Source organism: Dermacentor albipictus, chromosome 3, assembly GCF_038994185.2.
Source record: "Dermacentor albipictus isolate Rhodes 1998 colony chromosome 3, USDA_Dalb.pri_finalv2, whole genome shotgun sequence".
NCBI lineage: Eukaryota > Metazoa > Arthropoda > Arachnida > Ixodida > Ixodidae > Dermacentor > Dermacentor albipictus.
In genome coordinates this window covers 153,977,563-153,994,597 of record NC_091823.1, presented here as the reverse complement: position 1 = coordinate 153,994,597, position 17,035 = coordinate 153,977,563, and the positions used below count along the sequence as shown (strand labels likewise).

Genomic DNA, 17,035 nt, shown 5'->3' with positions numbered 1-17,035 from the left:
TAAACATTACTTTAGTTCTCTGCAGATAAATTTTTAGACCCACTCTTCTGCTTTGCCTCTCGAGGTCAGTGAGCATGCGTTGCAGTTGGTCCCCTGAGTTACTAAGCAAGGCAATATCATCAGCGAATCGCAAGTTACTAAGGTATTCTCCATTAACTTTAATCCCCATTTCTTCCCAATCCAGGTCTCTGAATAAATCCTGTAAACACGCTGTGAATAGCATTGGAGTGATCGTACCTCCCTGCCTGACACCTTTGTTTATTGGGATTTCGTTGCTTTCTTTATGGAGGACTACGGTGGCTGTGGAGCTGCTGTAGATATCTTACAGTATTTTTACATACGGCTCGTCTACACCCTGATTCCGTAGTGCCTCTATGACTGCTGAGGTTTCGACAGAATCAACTGCTTTCTCGTAATCAATGAAAGCTATATATAAGGGTTGGCTATATTCCTCACATTTCTCTATAACCTGATTGATAGTGTGAATATGGTCTATTGTCGAGTAGCCTTTACGGAATCCTGCCTGGTCATTTGGTTGACAGAAGTCTAAGGTGTTCCTGATTCTATTTGCGATTAGCTTAGTAAATACTTTGTAGGCAACAGACAGCAAGCTGATCGGTCTATAATTTTTAAAGTCTTTGGCGTCCCCTTTCTTATTTTGGCGCAGCCGACAACTGACTCCAACATGTGGGTGACATTTTTCCTCGAGGAGACCTCCGCAGAGAAGATCATCTTTTCGAGATACCAAGCTCAAGACGAACCAGTGGTGGAACTACCGCGCGAACTCAACTCGGCAGACCTCGTGAACCTGGTTTTAGAGAAGGCTTCCATAGACATTGCTGAACTACGTCGGAAGGGTGCGGTGAAAGTGAACTTGCGTCTGGCGATCTTCGATGAATTAGTTCTTGAACCCATGCGTCCAAAGGACTCTGCATCACGGTCTTCGACAGAAGAGGTGAGCCTCGTTTTGAAAGCTCTTCAGCTACAACAAGGACAGATGGCGCAACAAAACCAACTGGTGACGTCACTTATAAGCTCTCTAAACGCTGAGAAGCCGGCGACTAAATTTGTCGAACCCGATGCTTTCGACGGCAAGTCTTCAAGCTCAGAAAGTTGGCTTGAATTCTATGAATATGCCGCTGGGAAGAACAAATGGCACTCTAATGAGGACAAAATTACCAACATGCGTAGTTATTTAAGAGGTGTTGCACGTAAGTGGTACGATCTCCACATTATTGAAGATGTTGGCAACTCTTGGCACCAGTAGAAAGAAAAATTCTTGAAGACATTCCGAAGCAACCCAGTGCAAAGATGGGATGCCGCGCTCAATTTCAAATTCAAGCAGGGCTCCCCCGTCGAGTATTTCTTTGAAAAACGCCGCCTTTTAAAGCTGGCCGAGCCTATGCTTCCTCCTTCTGCCATAGTAGCTCTAATAATGCACGGATTGCCCGCGGAAGTCCTGAAGCTAGCGCAAGCACGATCACCTAAAACTATAGACGGGCTCTTGGAGTGCATTCACGACATACCATCTACTTCAGACGAAAATATAACCGCTTGCTCAAGCAGTCGCTTCAGATGGACCGGCGCGGATTGGTCAAGCCGTAATCCGCGAGAACCGAGCCGCCTTGCAGGCAGTAGAGAGAGCTTGGGTTGGCGTGCTCCCAGAGGTCGAGTAAATAACGTCGACAACGACCCTGTCCCCATACTTTCAGACGCTCAAGAGTCTCCGACAACAAAAAACTAATAAACAAGGGTGATCAGTCCGACCCGATGACCACAACCGAGACTGTTTATTTAACTTGCTCTAGCTTACTTCACATTCCTGTCAAAGTGGGAAATAGACATATGATGGCTTTGGTTGACAGCGGTGCTTCTGTGTCTATAATAAATGCCAAGCTGGTAGATTCAAGTCACCTGCATAGTGGAAGAGTACTACGGGTGCAAGGGTACGATGGAAAAGTGACAATGCATAATCAGTGGGCCTCAGTAAACATCGAGTTCCAAGGTCATGAAATAGAGAGTGACGTACTGGTGATAACGGGGGTGACGTACGACTTTCTGCTATCCAGACCAGACATAAAGAAACTAAAAATCAACGTATATTGGGACGATGCAGTTTTAGTGGAAGGACTATCAAGGGAAGAGACACAGCAAGATAGAAAAGTTAACCTGCGAATTCTCAAGTGCGCCGAAGATATTGCAACGACCTAACCTGAACTGGTATGCGTAGGAAGCTATCCACAAGAGATGAAGTCGCACAAGGTGCCTTTCGAACTAACTGACAAGACCGTCATCCGAAAATCACCTTATAACATGTCACGAGAACGTAAGATATGGTTGAAGAAAGAATTGCAGGAGATGCTAGACGCCGATATAATCCGGCCTTCGGTGTCACCCTTCGCTTCTCCCATAACTATTGCGCCGAAGGAAGATGGAACTTTCCGACTGTGCACAGATTACAGGGTTCTCAATCGCCAGACAGACCTTATACCATTTCCCATGCAGAAGATAGACACGATTATAGATGAGACAGGTGGTTGCCGGATTTTTTCACGCATTGACTTGTGCAAAGGTTTCTGGCAGATCCCGCTAACCAAAGAAACAAAAATGTACACTGCTTTTATCACGCCCTTTGATCTGTACGAGTATAACCGGCTTCCTTTCGGCTGGAAAAACTCGCCAGCATGGTTCCAGAAGATTATGAACGAAGTCCTGAAGCCTTTTCTGGGTGTCTTTTGTAACGTGTACATAGACGATATTATCGTCTTCTCCAAAATAGAGGCTGAACATCAGGAACACCTTTCTCAGGTATTAAATGCCTTGAGCTTGGCACAACTCAAGGTTAATTTTAAGAAAAGTGCATTCTTTCAAATAAAAGTTGTGTTTCTTGGAAGAGTATTTGATGGGACTACCAAAAGCACGAAACAAGAGTCCGTCGAGAGAATATCCCAACTGGTTAAACCGTATGACGTCCGCTCATTGCGTGTGTTTTTGGGATTAGCAAGACATTTCAGACCTTTCATAAAAGACTTTCCTATAAAAACAAGATGCCTCACGCGCCTAACGCAGAAAGAAGTTCCATTTGAGTGGGATGAAGAATATGAGAGTCTACCGTGATCTGGTGCACAGAATCTCTGCTGACCCTATTCTACGCATACCAGATTTCACTTTACCCTTTGAACTGCATACCGACGCCTCACATTGTGGAACAGGTGCAGTCTTGTACCAGAAATGTCCAGAAGCATCCGGCCGAGAAAAGCGACATGTAGTAGGCTACTACAGCTACACCCTCAAGCCACCTGAAGTCAACTACACCACTACTGAAAATGAAGCTCTTGCTGTCCTTAAAGCAATTCAGTACTTCCGTACGTACCTAGAAGGTGCGAAGTTTACTTTGTTCACGGATCACCAGGCACTCACTCATCTCTTGAATATGACCCAACCTAAGGGACGTATCGCCAGATGGGTGAACTACTTGCAGCAGTTTGATTTCACCATCTCCCACAGACCTGGACCCCTTTTGACTGATGCAGATGCATTGTCTCGACTGATGATACAGGCCAATAAAGAACAGTCGGAAGAAATCAATGAAGTAAAATTGTGGGAAGGCACTGAACAATTAATTTTTATGGCAGGTCGCTATCAAGTTCCGCCAACGCTGGTTCCCAAGGTGCTTTATTTGTACCACGATAGCCCAGAATCTGGAGGACACGACGGATTTTGGCGCACCTACAACAAGCTAGTCAAGAGATTTACGTGGCCTCACATGAAAGAAGACGTCAATCAATACGTTCGTTCATGCCACATTTGTCAAGTCAACAAAGTGAAATACAAGCAGCCTACAGACGCCATGATAATACCTTGCCACTCGAACGTGCTTTTCGATTTCGAAGTTATACACTTGGATTTTGCCGAGCTAAAAAAGGAACGAGAAGGAGTCCGAAAAACGCAAGCTTTTCTTCTGGCCATAGATGAGTGCACCAGGATGGTCGCGGCACGGGCAGGACAAGAAGATGCGAATAGTGTCATCGCCCTCCTCCAACGGGATATGTTTAGGACAACCAGGAAGATCGTATGTGACAACGGACCAGCGTTCAAGAATGAAAAATTAGCAAGATGGGCTCGAGACCACAATATATCAATCAAATTCTCTGCACCATACCATCCCGCGGCGAATGGGCTTGCAGAGCGTGCTATACGAGATGTGAAGTAATACATCAGGATGTACGATAGTTTCCCTGGTGGATGGAAATGCTCTTTAGAAGCAGCTGTAAGAAATCACAATCGCTCCTACACCAGTGGCTTGGGATGCAGCCCGCAGTTCGCTTCTTCAGGAGAGACCCCTATTCTTCAAGCGGACCTTGAACTGGGGCTGTTAGAAAATCTCAAGATCGTCGAGGAAAAAAATCAAAAATCACAGGAGGAGAGGTACCGTAAACGAATGAAAAAAAATTTTGACAAGAGACATTGCTATCCCAGACATTCAAGTCACCGACCTCATCCTAGTTAGGAAAGGAGTAAGAGAATCCAGTGCCAAATTTTATGATCCTTACTCTGTGACAAAGACAGCCACTCAGAAAGGAATATTGAAGACTGTGTGGTACATTGGTGAACGGGGCTCAGTTGAATGTGCTTCGATTGGAAACGTTTTCAAGTATTACCCCAGGAGGGGTTAGCAAAAGAAACCTGGAAGGGTGAAGCGGTATGAGCCTTCGAATAGAAGATGAAGAAGCGCGGGAACCGGGGGGACAGAGGAAGAGAAGAGAGAAGTGAGAAATAAATGTAGACGAGATGGACGCCAGTTCCACAGCAATGCTTTAAGTCTACTGTGTCCTTTAACTAGGAACGCTACAAGTGTGAATATGGTCTATTGTTGAGTAGCCTTTACGGAATCCTGCCTGGTCCTTTGGTTGACAGAAGTCTAAGGTGTTCCTGATTCTATTTGCGATTAGCTTAGTAAATACTTTGTAGGCAACAGACAGCAAGCTGATCGGTCTATAATTTTTAAAGTCTTTGGCGTCCCCTTTCTTATGGATTAGGATTATGTTAGCGTTATTCCGAGATTCCGGTACGCTCGACGTTATGAGGCATTGTCTATACAGGGTGGCCAGTTTCTCTAGAACAATCTGCCCACCATCCTTCAACAAATCTGCTGTTACCTGATCCTCCCCAGCTGCCTTCCCCCTTTGCATATCTCCCAAGGCTTTCTTTACTTCTTCCAGCGTTACCTGTTGGATTTCGAATTCCTCTAGACTATTTTCTCTTCCATTATCATCGTGGGTACCACTGCTACTGTATAAATCTCTATAGAGCTCCTCAGCCACTTGAACTATCTCATCCATATTAGTAATGATATTGCCGGCTTTGTCTCTTAACGCATACATCTGATTCTTGCCGATTCCTAGTTTCTTCTTGGCTGTTTTTAGGCTTCCTCCGTTCCTGAGAGCATGTTCAATTCTTTCCATATTATACTTCCTTATGTCAGCTGTCTTACGCTTGTTGATTAACTTCGAAAGTTCTAAGAGTTCTATTCTAGCTGTAGGGTTAGAGGCTTTTATACATTGGTGTTTCTTGATCAAATCTTTCGTCTCCTGCGATAGTTTACTGGTATCCTGCGTAACGGAGTTACCACCGACTTCCACTGCACACTCCTTAATGACGACCACAAGATTGTCCTTCATTGCTTCAACACTACGGTCCTCTTCTTGAGCTAAAGGCGAATACCTGTTCTCTAGCTTGATCTGGAATTCCTCTATTTTCCCTCTTACAGCTAACTCATTGATCGGCTTCTTATCTACCAGTTCCTTCCGTTCCCTTCTCAGGTCTAGGCTAAATCGAGTTCTTACCATCCTGTGGTCACTGCAGTGCACCTTGCCGAGCACGTCCACATCTTGTATGATGCCAGGGCTAGCGCAGAGTATGAAGTCTATTTCATTTCCAGTCTCGCCGTTCGGGCTCCTCCACTTTCGGCTATCCCGCTTGCGGAAGAAAGTATTCATTATCCTCATAATATTCTGTTCCGCAAACTCTACTAATAACTGTCCCCTGATATTCCTAGTGCCTATGCCATATTCCCCCACTGCCTTGTCTCCAGCCTGCTTTTTGCCTACCTTGGCATTAAAGTCGCCCGTTAGTGTAGTGTATTTAGTTTTCACTTTACCCATCGCCGATTCCACGTCTTCATAGAAGCTTTCGACTTCCTGGTCATCATGACTGCATGTAGGAGCGTAGACCTGTACAATCTTCATTTTGTACCTCTCATTGAGTTTCACAACAAGACCTGCCACCCTCTCGTTAATGCTATAGCATTCCTGTATGTTACCAGCTATATTCTTATTATATAGGAATCCGACGCCTAGTTCTCTTCTCTCTGCTAAGCCCCGGTAGCACAGGACGTGCCCACGTTTTAGCACTGTATATGCTTCTTTTGGCCTCCTAACTTCACTGAGCCCTATGATATCCCATTTACTGCCCTCTAATTCCTCCAATAGCACTGCTAGACTCGCCTCACTAGATAAAGTTCTAGCGTTAAACGTTGGCAGGTTCATATTCCAATGGTGGCCTGTCCGGAGCCAGTGATTCTTAGCACCCTCTGCTGCGTCGCAGGTCTGACCGCCGCCGCGGTCAGTAGCTTCACACCTGCTGGGGACTGAGGGCCGGGGTTTGATTGTGTTGTTCATATAGGAGGTTGTGTCCAAGTACTGCACCAGGGTGGCCAATCCTGCTCTGGTGAGGGAGTGCGTTACCGGTTCTGCTCACCGGGATCAGGCCACACTCCAGGCCTGTTTATGCAATTTTATCAACACGCGGATTTTTTTGTTAATCCAGTGGAAAATTGCCGGCACCGAGATTCGAACCACGGACCTCTTGTACGCGAGGCGGGTGTTCTACCTCTACGCCACCGCCGCACTCTACCGCCGAACATGCATATTCACAAAGTGAAGGCAGGCTGACTGACTTAATGAAGTGCCATCAAGGCGGCCTTGCTTCATTAACACTTGCACTACTTGCTTCGATGAGCTGGGCGCTTATGTGAAATAATCAGGAGCCCATGATTTTGTTGCATTTGATACCATAATAAGGCAAGCTGTATGCACGAGCCAGCTGCAAGTATATTGCCCTTTACCATGGCTTGGGTTCTAGAACTGTGATTCCAGCGCCAGAACTACGTCACTCACATTAAGCATTCTGGCTGAATCCTTTCATTCAAGTTACTTAAGTGCTGAGTTGACTTGTCGGCTTACAATGGCAAATGCGGTGTCCGGATATATTAAGTTAAACTCACACATTTTCTTCGGCTTTCCGGTAGTTTGTCACCAGTAGACAACAGTCTTGATGTGGTGTGGTAATGATAGCTGCAGAGTTAAGAAGTGACGCTGTGCCAAAATGTATCAACCATTTACTCAATCGTATTAAACGTGGCTGCAGCCGCCTTTTCTATCTACTCTTCTTATTGCCTGATGTTTGCGCTTCTTTCCTTTCTTGCATTATTGTTGCATCAGCCTTGTTAAGAGCAAGAAAACGACGATGTCAGCATGATCTCTGGAGACGTAACTTGGCATTCTTCACACGTCTTGCTCATAACCTACACATAACTGCCAAATTATCGGTACCAATTTATCTTGAGTGTTTCGTCTTGAAGGGTGGTGCAACAAAACAACACAGAGGCGAAAACATAAGGGTAGAATGCAAGTCTCCAACGGGAATGGTAAAATTCTGAAGAAAAGGAGTCCCTTTTCATCTGCAGGTTTACCCGGGCACTTATTCGCACGTGGTAAAGCCAGTTTGGCCACGCTTATGATATCACCCGGGTAAACGATGTCCAGCAGGCAATCTCCGAGAGGTGTAAGTCCGAATTCATGCTTTATACACCTTTAACATACAGTCGCACACCCATTCTCCCTTATCGTGTCTCTTTTCTGTCATGTGCTAACAAAATGTTTCACCTTGAGTAACGTGTTTTGCGATGCTTGTCCAAGCTGCGACCGCTTTTTGATTTGATTTTCGTTTGTAACGTATCCCACCACGGCAGGAGCAGAGATGTAGGCAAAACGCACAGACACTGGATAACCTAAACTCGGCACTTTCCATCATGGCAATGGTACCTGCGTGACCTTCAATAATGTGTCAATGGCTCCTGTAGTTCTTAGTAGAGAGGAGAAGCAATTGCGTCCGTGGCGAGGGTAGCGAAGGCAGGTTTGACACTGCGTGCGCTGCGTAGTCTGTATGAGACGCCTCTAACGTTGATATTGTGGAAGAATTTTGAAACAAAAACACAGTTGCAGGTGCATGTTTTTTGCGGACAAACACACATGCCAAAGGCAATATCACTTTTCTGGTAAGTATATGACGCTTTATTAGGTGAGCGTGATGATAAAGGCGTTCTTACCTGACTTGCACCAGCCCTCTTCGTCAAAAAGCTCAGAAGTTCCTTTGGGCCGCTTGTAGTAGCCGCTGACCATAGCTGCTGTGCGGTAGCAGATTTCTCCTATCTGGTGCGGTCCAAGCTTCTGACCCGTGATCAAATCGACCACCTGAATACACAGAAGCGATAAATTTTGAACCAGTCGTATAAGAGCATCTTCAAACATTATTATTGCTCTTTTTCTCATTCAATGAAATTTCGTAATTTGAGGAATTCCCCGGAATTCAAACTGCAAGGCTATTAATATTGAGAAACTTCAAACGCAAATCCTATCTCTTTGTAAACTTTCCATTTTTGGTAAAGCTTGTATATTTCGATGGAACAACTTTTGCGTTATTTTTCTTTAGTTGTTTCACTCCACTTAGACTAGACTGGTTCGTTATCAGGAAGCAGTGTTAGAGTTGAATGGCTAATTTCCGAGGTGTTAACGCTTGTCAGGTGTCCTGCATCAGATAATTACTACGCAGGACGATCAGCCTGTAAGTCAGTCATTTAAAGGTAACGGAGCCGGCGTTTCATATACCAGGTGCTTTGTCCACAAACATAAGTGACGCCTACAAAGAAACGAAATTGTGAGAGCCACAAAGTAACGTCTTCTATTTTAAAAGAGAAGATAGATGAAATACAGTAAAGAAGGGAAGTCTTCAACCAGGACACAGCATGCGATGCGCTAACCTTAAAAAGAGACGAGAAAAGTGACGCACCAGGAAAAATAAAATTGTATTGGAAATGAGTTCTGAGGAAATCCGGAAAATTGATGACATTTATTAGACGGACAGAGTGTCGTCCAAAAGGAGATAGCATAAAGCTACGAAAGAAATGCAGATAGGCTGTTCAGAATGCAAGCGTCAACAAAGAAAAATTTGTCGTGGTCCGACGAACGAATTGGAGACCAACGTCCATGCCCAGGACTACTGGACATTCCCCTTTGGCGCAGGTTCACGGCAATGCAAAAGCGTAACTGCATGGGAAAAATATATATATATATATGTTTTTTACGGGTGCACCCGTTTGGGACATTAAGTATTGTATTCATAGCTTTTAGCGCAAAGAAACGCACGGTACGAGAGAAGGCTCGCAGCGCAGAGTGCAGTAGGGACATTTCCAGGGCGGGCATTGGGAGCTGTGTCCTGTGTGCCTTCGCTCGTGTCCTGTATTACTTCGCGCTAAAACTATTAACATGCAATACCAACTAGCAGACGAGTCTTTTTTGTTAAATTAAGTCTTTATGACCTTAAATGGAAGTTTGCAAGTGGCAAGACGATTAGATATTTGTGGTTTTAGTTTAGTTCGTGTGTGGGTCGACTTGTGTATAGAATATTGCTTCTAAACATTGGTGATAATTACTTTGTGGCATTTTAAGGATTCAGATTCTATGTGTATCGGCCTTTGCTAGAAGGCACGTGCTCTGAAAGTTTAGGTGTTTGCCTTGGACAAAGCTAACTGCAAAACATGGCGAAAAAGACGTTAGAACGTGCAGTATCGAGCCAATCAGCAGATGTTTTTATGTCGATGCTAGGCTAAAGAAAATGGAGGACTGCCCGGATGAGCTTGGGAAACAGGTCGCAGAGCTCAAAAAATAGGTAAATATGGAACGTGAAACACGACAAGAGGCGGAAAACAGACTTCAAGCAGCCGAGGAAAAGCTGAATAGGGCCGCCATCGCGTACGAGAATGGTCGTGAAAATGGAACGTAGGCTGCCGACGTGACACATCAGGGATTGTCAGCAAAGTAGGTGGAATGCGTGCAATGTGGGAACAGTGTAGCCAGAAGAAGCTGCACGTACCTGGAGGTGACCAGAAAGAAAAAACAGGAACGGAGGGGACAACGCCCCCTGTCAAGTCTGAAACACGAGGAAAAGAATAACATATGGAAGCACAGAAAGGCCTCGACCGTAGCAAACAGTGAAAAGGTGACTATCGCCGGTGACTGGAACCTGGCTAGATGCTCAGAAGCATTTGTGGAGATGCTATAAGATAGTGGCGGTAGGGACATTTACAGGGCGGGCATTGGGTTCTGTCATGGAACGAGCAAAAGCAAAGCTCGCGAAAATGCCCTCGGATGCAACCTTATCGTTGTAGCAGGTGGGCTGAATTATTTCCTAAGCAGAAAAGGTGCAGGACTCGAACAGCGCTTGGCGAAAGGGGTAGACGACTTGCGCGAGCGGTGTTCTCGGATTGATGTCGAAGGCTGGCACGTGAACTATGGCTGTAGACATATATGTAGGAGAATCCGAGAGAACAAGCGCATTGCTGCTTTTCATAATGACCACGATATATGCGATCCCCATGCCCTTGCTGGGAAGTTTGTACTCCTGGATAAATGTCGTCAGCATTACCTTCGCTTTTCCTCCGTGCAGTCGAGTCATTGCTCTAGCGACGCAAATTTCGCGGTCTAGCAGTAGAGGCCAGTCGCCTTCGACGACGCCTTCTACGCCTTGCGGTGTGTTGGTGAAGACGGAAATGATGACACTGGAGTGAAGCGGGACGCTGACTAGATCTTCAAGCTCCCACAAGCCTTCGTGTTGGCGAGTCAAAGAGCTCTTGGGCGATATCACATGCTCATCGGATAGCGCTATCGATTTGGTCTTTAGCTCTATGATTGCGCCGCTTGGGATCAGGAAGTCCGTGCCTGCCAAGAATTACGTCGCGCGATCACTACAATGAACGTTGCAGAGTAGGTCTGCTCTTGAACGGTAATTCTTGCCATGCAGCTTTCTGTCGTAGTTATCAGGTGTCTTCCAGCTTTCCGAACACGAGGGCCGTCCCATGCAGTCTCAAATTGCTTCAGTTGGCAAATCAGCCGCTTATGATGGAGCAATGGTCCCTGTGTCGACTAGAGCGTTGACTACGTGGCCGTCGGGAAGCAGGTCGAGGTCAATGGTTCTTCGCCTTGCGTTGCGGTTAGGCCGTGACGTCGAATCCCGGATTTGTTCAGTTGTCCCGGTGGTGTGACATTGCGTCTCCGGGATTTCTTGACGTGGCGTCTGTTTGGCATCGAAGCGTCATCTCGATGCCGGTGTTTCGTTGCGGCGGAGCCGAAGAGGGTGTTGCAACGTTGACGTCGACAGCGGAGAATCTTCGACATTTTGACGAGCAGCAACCGCAACTCCATCGGTTGCTGCTTTTGTTTTCCCGGATTTGAGCTTTCTGACCGGCCAGGGGCCTGTCGTGTGTACAATACGGTCTTCTTACAGACGGAGCACGTGAACTCGTGGACGGCGGTCCGCGGACCGCTAACTGCTCCCGAGATTTGTAATGGTGGAGCATGCGCAAACATTCATAAGGACGGTTTGTGCCCTGCGTCGTCTGCTATGTCTCCGCTCCAGCCTTGCGGCTTTTCCTTCGCACTGTGAAGAAACCGATACCAAGTTTGCCCCCCGCTTGTTGAATCGGCGGACATTTTGTGGCTGAAAGGGAAAGTTTGGTATGCCTACTGCATTATGCTATAGTTGCCTTGCGTGTTTTCAAAAGGGGCCATTTGCAGCGAGTAGTATGGCTGGAGTGTAGGGAAAAAAAAAATTTCTGCTCGTTGATTACCCACCGAGCAGCATGCTGAGTGGCGGATAGATAAATTGCCCCGTGGAAAAATGGAAGCGCTCTTCCGATATTGCCGAGCGCCGGGGCAGCGAAGTAGCAGGCGAAGCGGGGCACGTGCAACCCTTATGACTCTATTCGCCTACGCCTCGATTACAAATCCCGCCTCCAGCGTGTCCCGCTGGCCACATGCTTCAGTGTTTCCTCGAAGAGTAGACCGCAATGTGCGTTCGTTGGGCGCTCCTACGATAGGTACCGTACTGGCGATGGCGAACGGGAAAACCGTCGGCGTCTCCACTGCCTTATGGCGATGTAGTCAGCTATCTGACCTTTCATCCGCCGAGCTGTATACAAGGTACGTTAGCGGCGAGGCCTGGTAGATCCATGTTCCGGTACAGGCATCAATGGTAGGCATGGCCGGCAGGCTCGCAATGAAGCGGACGGCGGTCGGGCGGGGTGGTTGCTGGCGACGGATATGTGGGGTTACTAGGCTCTGAAGCGGCTGCGTCAAACGAAGCTGGCGGAGGGTGATGGTGGCCTAGGTCATTGCTTCATGCCGCCCCTGTGGTTATTTCAGCTGCGCTTCGGGGACAAATAATTAGCGCTGAAGTTCTTCCTTGACTGTGTCCCCAATCGAGAGTGTTTGGACGGCCACCTTGGGCTCTGTGGGGTATTGGCACGTATACTGGTTTGTACTTGTGTACTTGTACTTGTGTACTTGTACGTGTACGGGCGTACTGGTTTGTACATGTAGTTTCTCAGGTGACCACTTTGCAACGACCGCCGCGGTGGCTTAGCGGCTATGCTGTTGAACAGCTCAGCGCGAAGTTGCAGTATCAAATCCTGACCGTGGCGGCCGCATTTCAATAGGTGTGAAATGCAACAATGCCCGTGTCCGGAGCATTAAGGGCACGGTAAACACCCTGGTGGTCAAAATAATCAAGAATGCCCCACTACAGGGTGCGTCACAATCAAATCGTGTTTCTTGCACATAAAACCCCACAATTATTTCATTCATAAGCGCTTTTCACTGGCTAACAAATGCTAAACGCTACTGCTCAGCGCAGGAAGCACCTGCATATATCGGAAGTTTCTAGAATGGTATCAATAATTCTATCCCTTGGCTGTTGTTACAGAAGCTCCTGAAATCTGATTGTTCGCATGACACGAATAGCGTAGTACTTGCTGGAAGACACGCGGGCACGTTTCAGCCTTTGACGAGTCGTGTAGAAAAGCTGACGTGGTTGACCTGTTAATCAGGTTTTCAACAATCGCCCAACTTGCTCGCTACAGCCTTGCTTGAGTGTTGCTTTTACAACGAAGTTGTATATCACTATAATTTGGAAAAAAATGTGTCCGAAATGTTAACAAAAACAAATGATCATCTGGGCCGATCCTAGTGATGTGCTGAAAAGACCCAGCTCAATGGCACCTACTGCTTAGGGCTGGGGGCCTGTAACGTGCTCTTGAACTACCCTTGTCACACGTGGGAACCAAAGAGGTTGCAGGCACAAGGGTGAGAACGGATGCTTTTGAAAAAACAACATGCTTTTTACAAATTTTTCAAAAAGACTTAAAATTCTCTCTGCCAACCACGCAAGCGCGTTAGTCCGCTGCTCACGCGTTCGTTGTCTTCGTCTTGTTCTTACACAGCTGGCTCCATTCTGTAATAACCTATCATCATCAACAATGTCTCGAGTGTCATCATTCATCATCCTAGCGCAGAATTTCACTCCACTTCCACCGTCGTAACGGGGACGCCGTATTTACCCGGATATGAACCATTGCTTAAAGGGGTGTTGGCCGTTCATTGCATCACGTGACGGACACAGTTAATAACAGAGTTGACACACGAATGTTTTTGCGTACTTATATCGTCACGGTGAGCACAGATTAGGACATTATATATGTTCGTCACTTTGTTCAGTATTATGAGTCACCTTTGGGTCGCACGCTAAATAGCTTCCCTAGACATCCACCTTCACTGAGTGGAGTGGCGCAATTTCTTTGGGGACTGGAGGCAGAGCGAACGTAACAAAATAGACGCCACCATACCCAAGGCGTGTGAGGCGGCACTCGGTCCCCTCGGAAGCACGTGCACCGAAAAATTCATGCCGCTCGGAGCTCACAATACGCCGACGCTTACGCCGACGCATACGCTCGACGAAATAGCCGAAGCACAGAAACGGCGCAACTCGAGTGTCTCTCTGAAACAAGAACCGGAAGACAAATACAGCGGGACCTTGGCCTCGAGCCGAGGGAAGGCAAGCAGCAGAAAGACGTACCTATACCGGATAGCATCAACAGAAAGCTCAAGGTCTGCCCGATCTCGAGGAACTTAAACCCCGAACACAACAAGGAGCGGATGTTCGCGAAGGCCAGGGCTCTCGTGGACCTTCACGCCAGAGAAGATGGCGCCATCTACATCGACGCGGCGTAGTATCGAAGGAGCAGCGATGCATACGCGGCGGTGGTTGTCGGGGCATCGACGGGTGCAACGAAGACCGCGGCGAGCGTCCGGACTCGAGAAGCGAACCGGGCGGAGGAGGTGGCCATCGCCTTGGCCTTCTCTGAACCCGAATGCAATACAGTGTTGTGTGACTCTAGAACGGCAGTGAGGAACTACGCCAAGGGTAGGGTATGTAGTGAGGCCGCGCGCATACTGTGCAAGGCCGAAGACATCGGACGCAAAAGTACTGTGTTGATCAAGTGGTTTCTGGCCCAGATGGGCAGCGACGTGATGCAACGCGGGAACGTGAACCACAACGAGACAACCAACTCGGCCGTGCGAGGACTAACCAACCGCGCAGCTTCAAGCACGGCCGACTCGGAGTGCTGGTCGCGGTGCAGTGCCAAGCACAAGATTCAGTGCAGTGCGGTGAAGTGCCCAGGACAAGACCTTCAACAAAATAGTAAAGTGGTACAGACTGAACAGACAGACTATGCAGCCACCTCACGCGGGGCTTACCCGGAAGGAGGCAGTGTTATACAGACAGTTACAGACGAGGTCCCTGCTCACCCCGGTGCTAGCTAAGCACGTGTGTCCGAGCGTGTACGCGAGTGACGTGTGTAGACTGTGCGCGAAGGAGAGAGCCACCGCGGCTCACATTCTTTGGGAGTGGAGCGTAAATCCGCGAGAACCCAGCGAGAAGACGACGATCCCGCCGCAGCAAGAGGCTGCGACTAGGACCTATGATCAAGAGACACAACTCAAGGCCGTCCAGCAAGTCTCGGCAGCTCTAGAGAGGCAGCAACCGCACGAAACCGAGGAGAAGGGGGGCAGCACTCCCAGGAAGGGGGCAGCGGCCCTCTCGGACCCGCGGAAGTAGCGAGGGACCAAGACCTCGAGGAGCACAACGAACGAGACTGACGTAGTGGCCGCATCGCGGTAAAAGCTTGTCCTCTCTGCGTGGAGGGAGCCTAAGCGATTCTGGAGGCAATTTCAATAAAGTTGTTCTCTCTCTCTCTGTCTCACAAGCTTGACCAATGAAGAATCAAAGTTGTAACTCACACTTTTGACACCGCATCGTTCTTTGCCGTCACTAGAACTTGATAGTATCGCTCCTGAATAAAACATAACTTTTCTCTGGGGTGTGCCAACGGTGGCTCATGAATTTTAGAGGAAGTCATTTTTGTTGTTCCTCACCAACAGATGCTGTGCGCTTCTCATCGTCATACGTCGTTTTGTCTGGTACGCTCACCAAAGGTTCACTGAGACAAATTCACACACTGCTTGCGATATGCGAGTCCTTTTGTTGGTGTGTTAACATTTGTCCGACAAATTATTTTATTTGTGAGGTTCTTTATAGACGCAACACTTGCACCTTGATGATAGCGCACTTTTCTGGTAGAAGCCGTTCCCATATAACAAGTAACAGCAATGTCACATGACTTCGATCCTAGCAGCCCCTCCTCACCTCTGAACCGCCGTTTTATTCGCAAAGATTGCACTAGTTAAACTTTCATAGATACCTATGTGTCCATGCGCGCCTCCGCCTTCCGTCTTTTGAGCTTCCTTCCATGTGCCAGATTTCGTTATCGCTGTCATACACGTCTCCAAGAAAATGTTTTTTTTTAATTCGATAGACTTGAAATGAGACTTAAATACAAAAATATCAAAATGGGTCAAATTATTACAAGCAAACCTGTTTGATGGGGGTACACTTGCAATGAATTCACGTGCTTCATGATTATCAGAAGATTAAAGTCATCTAGGACATTCGGCTTTGGCCCCCCTATATATATTTGGCCTAATGTCATTAGTAGAAGAACATAGCCACAAGATACAATAACTGTCCATAGAAAGAAAAGGTGCTGGTTACTCGCTACACTTTCTAGTGTTATCAGTTGCAGACCGCCAGAAGGAGGTGATTGCCAGGCCCCAGCGCCAAGCCTGCGAAGGCAAACTTACTGCGCTAGTGAAAGGTGTAGGCGAAAGAAGCAGACACAGGGGCGCATAGATGCGCTTGCAAACCGTCCGAGAATGCACTTTCCGGCTTCTGCAAGAGTTCTGGCTCAGAAACAAGTGAGGCTGGTGGAATGCCAGGAAGCGATGGTGAGTGATCTACATTCAATTCACTTACCATTACTGCCACGATGATGCTACTGAAGCAAGGACTTTTTAGCGATAGAATATCACGATTCCTTACCTTTAGCATTGCTGTTGTATTAGGAACACCGGTGTCAGGTCCTCTATAGACCCCACTGGTCTTTGGTGGAGCAGTTATGATAGAGCAAGACTCAGTCATGGCGTACATGTTTTGCAAACACTCCAGTCCTTCGAAGGCTTCACTTGCCGCATCAACCACAGAGGCCGACAGCGCACCTCCTATGACGAGGAGGCGCTTCAGGCATGGCAGTTTTCGACCAGTGCGACGCATTTCACGCACCACTCCTTGCAGTCTTGACGGGAATAAGTGGGCCCCCGTAACCTGCATGCCGACTAACGCATTGAACCAGAGAAAGTATTCGGGAACATTTTCTCTTTTTTTATAAGTAACCATGACATACCTAATTGGGCTTTGACCGATGAGTACACAAGAAAAGCATGCAGTACTTATTCTTTTATCTGTT

At 47.4% G+C, this 17,035-nt stretch overlaps 1 protein-coding gene across 2 annotated transcripts in view; it reads right to left on the bottom strand.

The window, feature by feature from the left end:
• LOC135920024 (probable 4-coumarate--CoA ligase 1) overlaps positions 1-17,035 on the bottom strand; it is a 102,714-nt gene that overhangs the window by 7,048 nt on the left and 78,631 nt on the right. For both annotated transcript variants that reach the window (XM_065454090.2, XM_070534797.1), the window contains exons 7-8: positions 16,612-16,893; positions 8,390-8,534 (exon numbers count right to left, since the gene is read on the bottom strand). In XM_065454090.2, the coding sequence (XP_065310162.1) occupies positions 8,390-8,534; positions 16,612-16,893 (427 nt within the window). The remainder of the gene's footprint in view (positions 1-8,389; positions 8,535-16,611; positions 16,894-17,035) is intronic.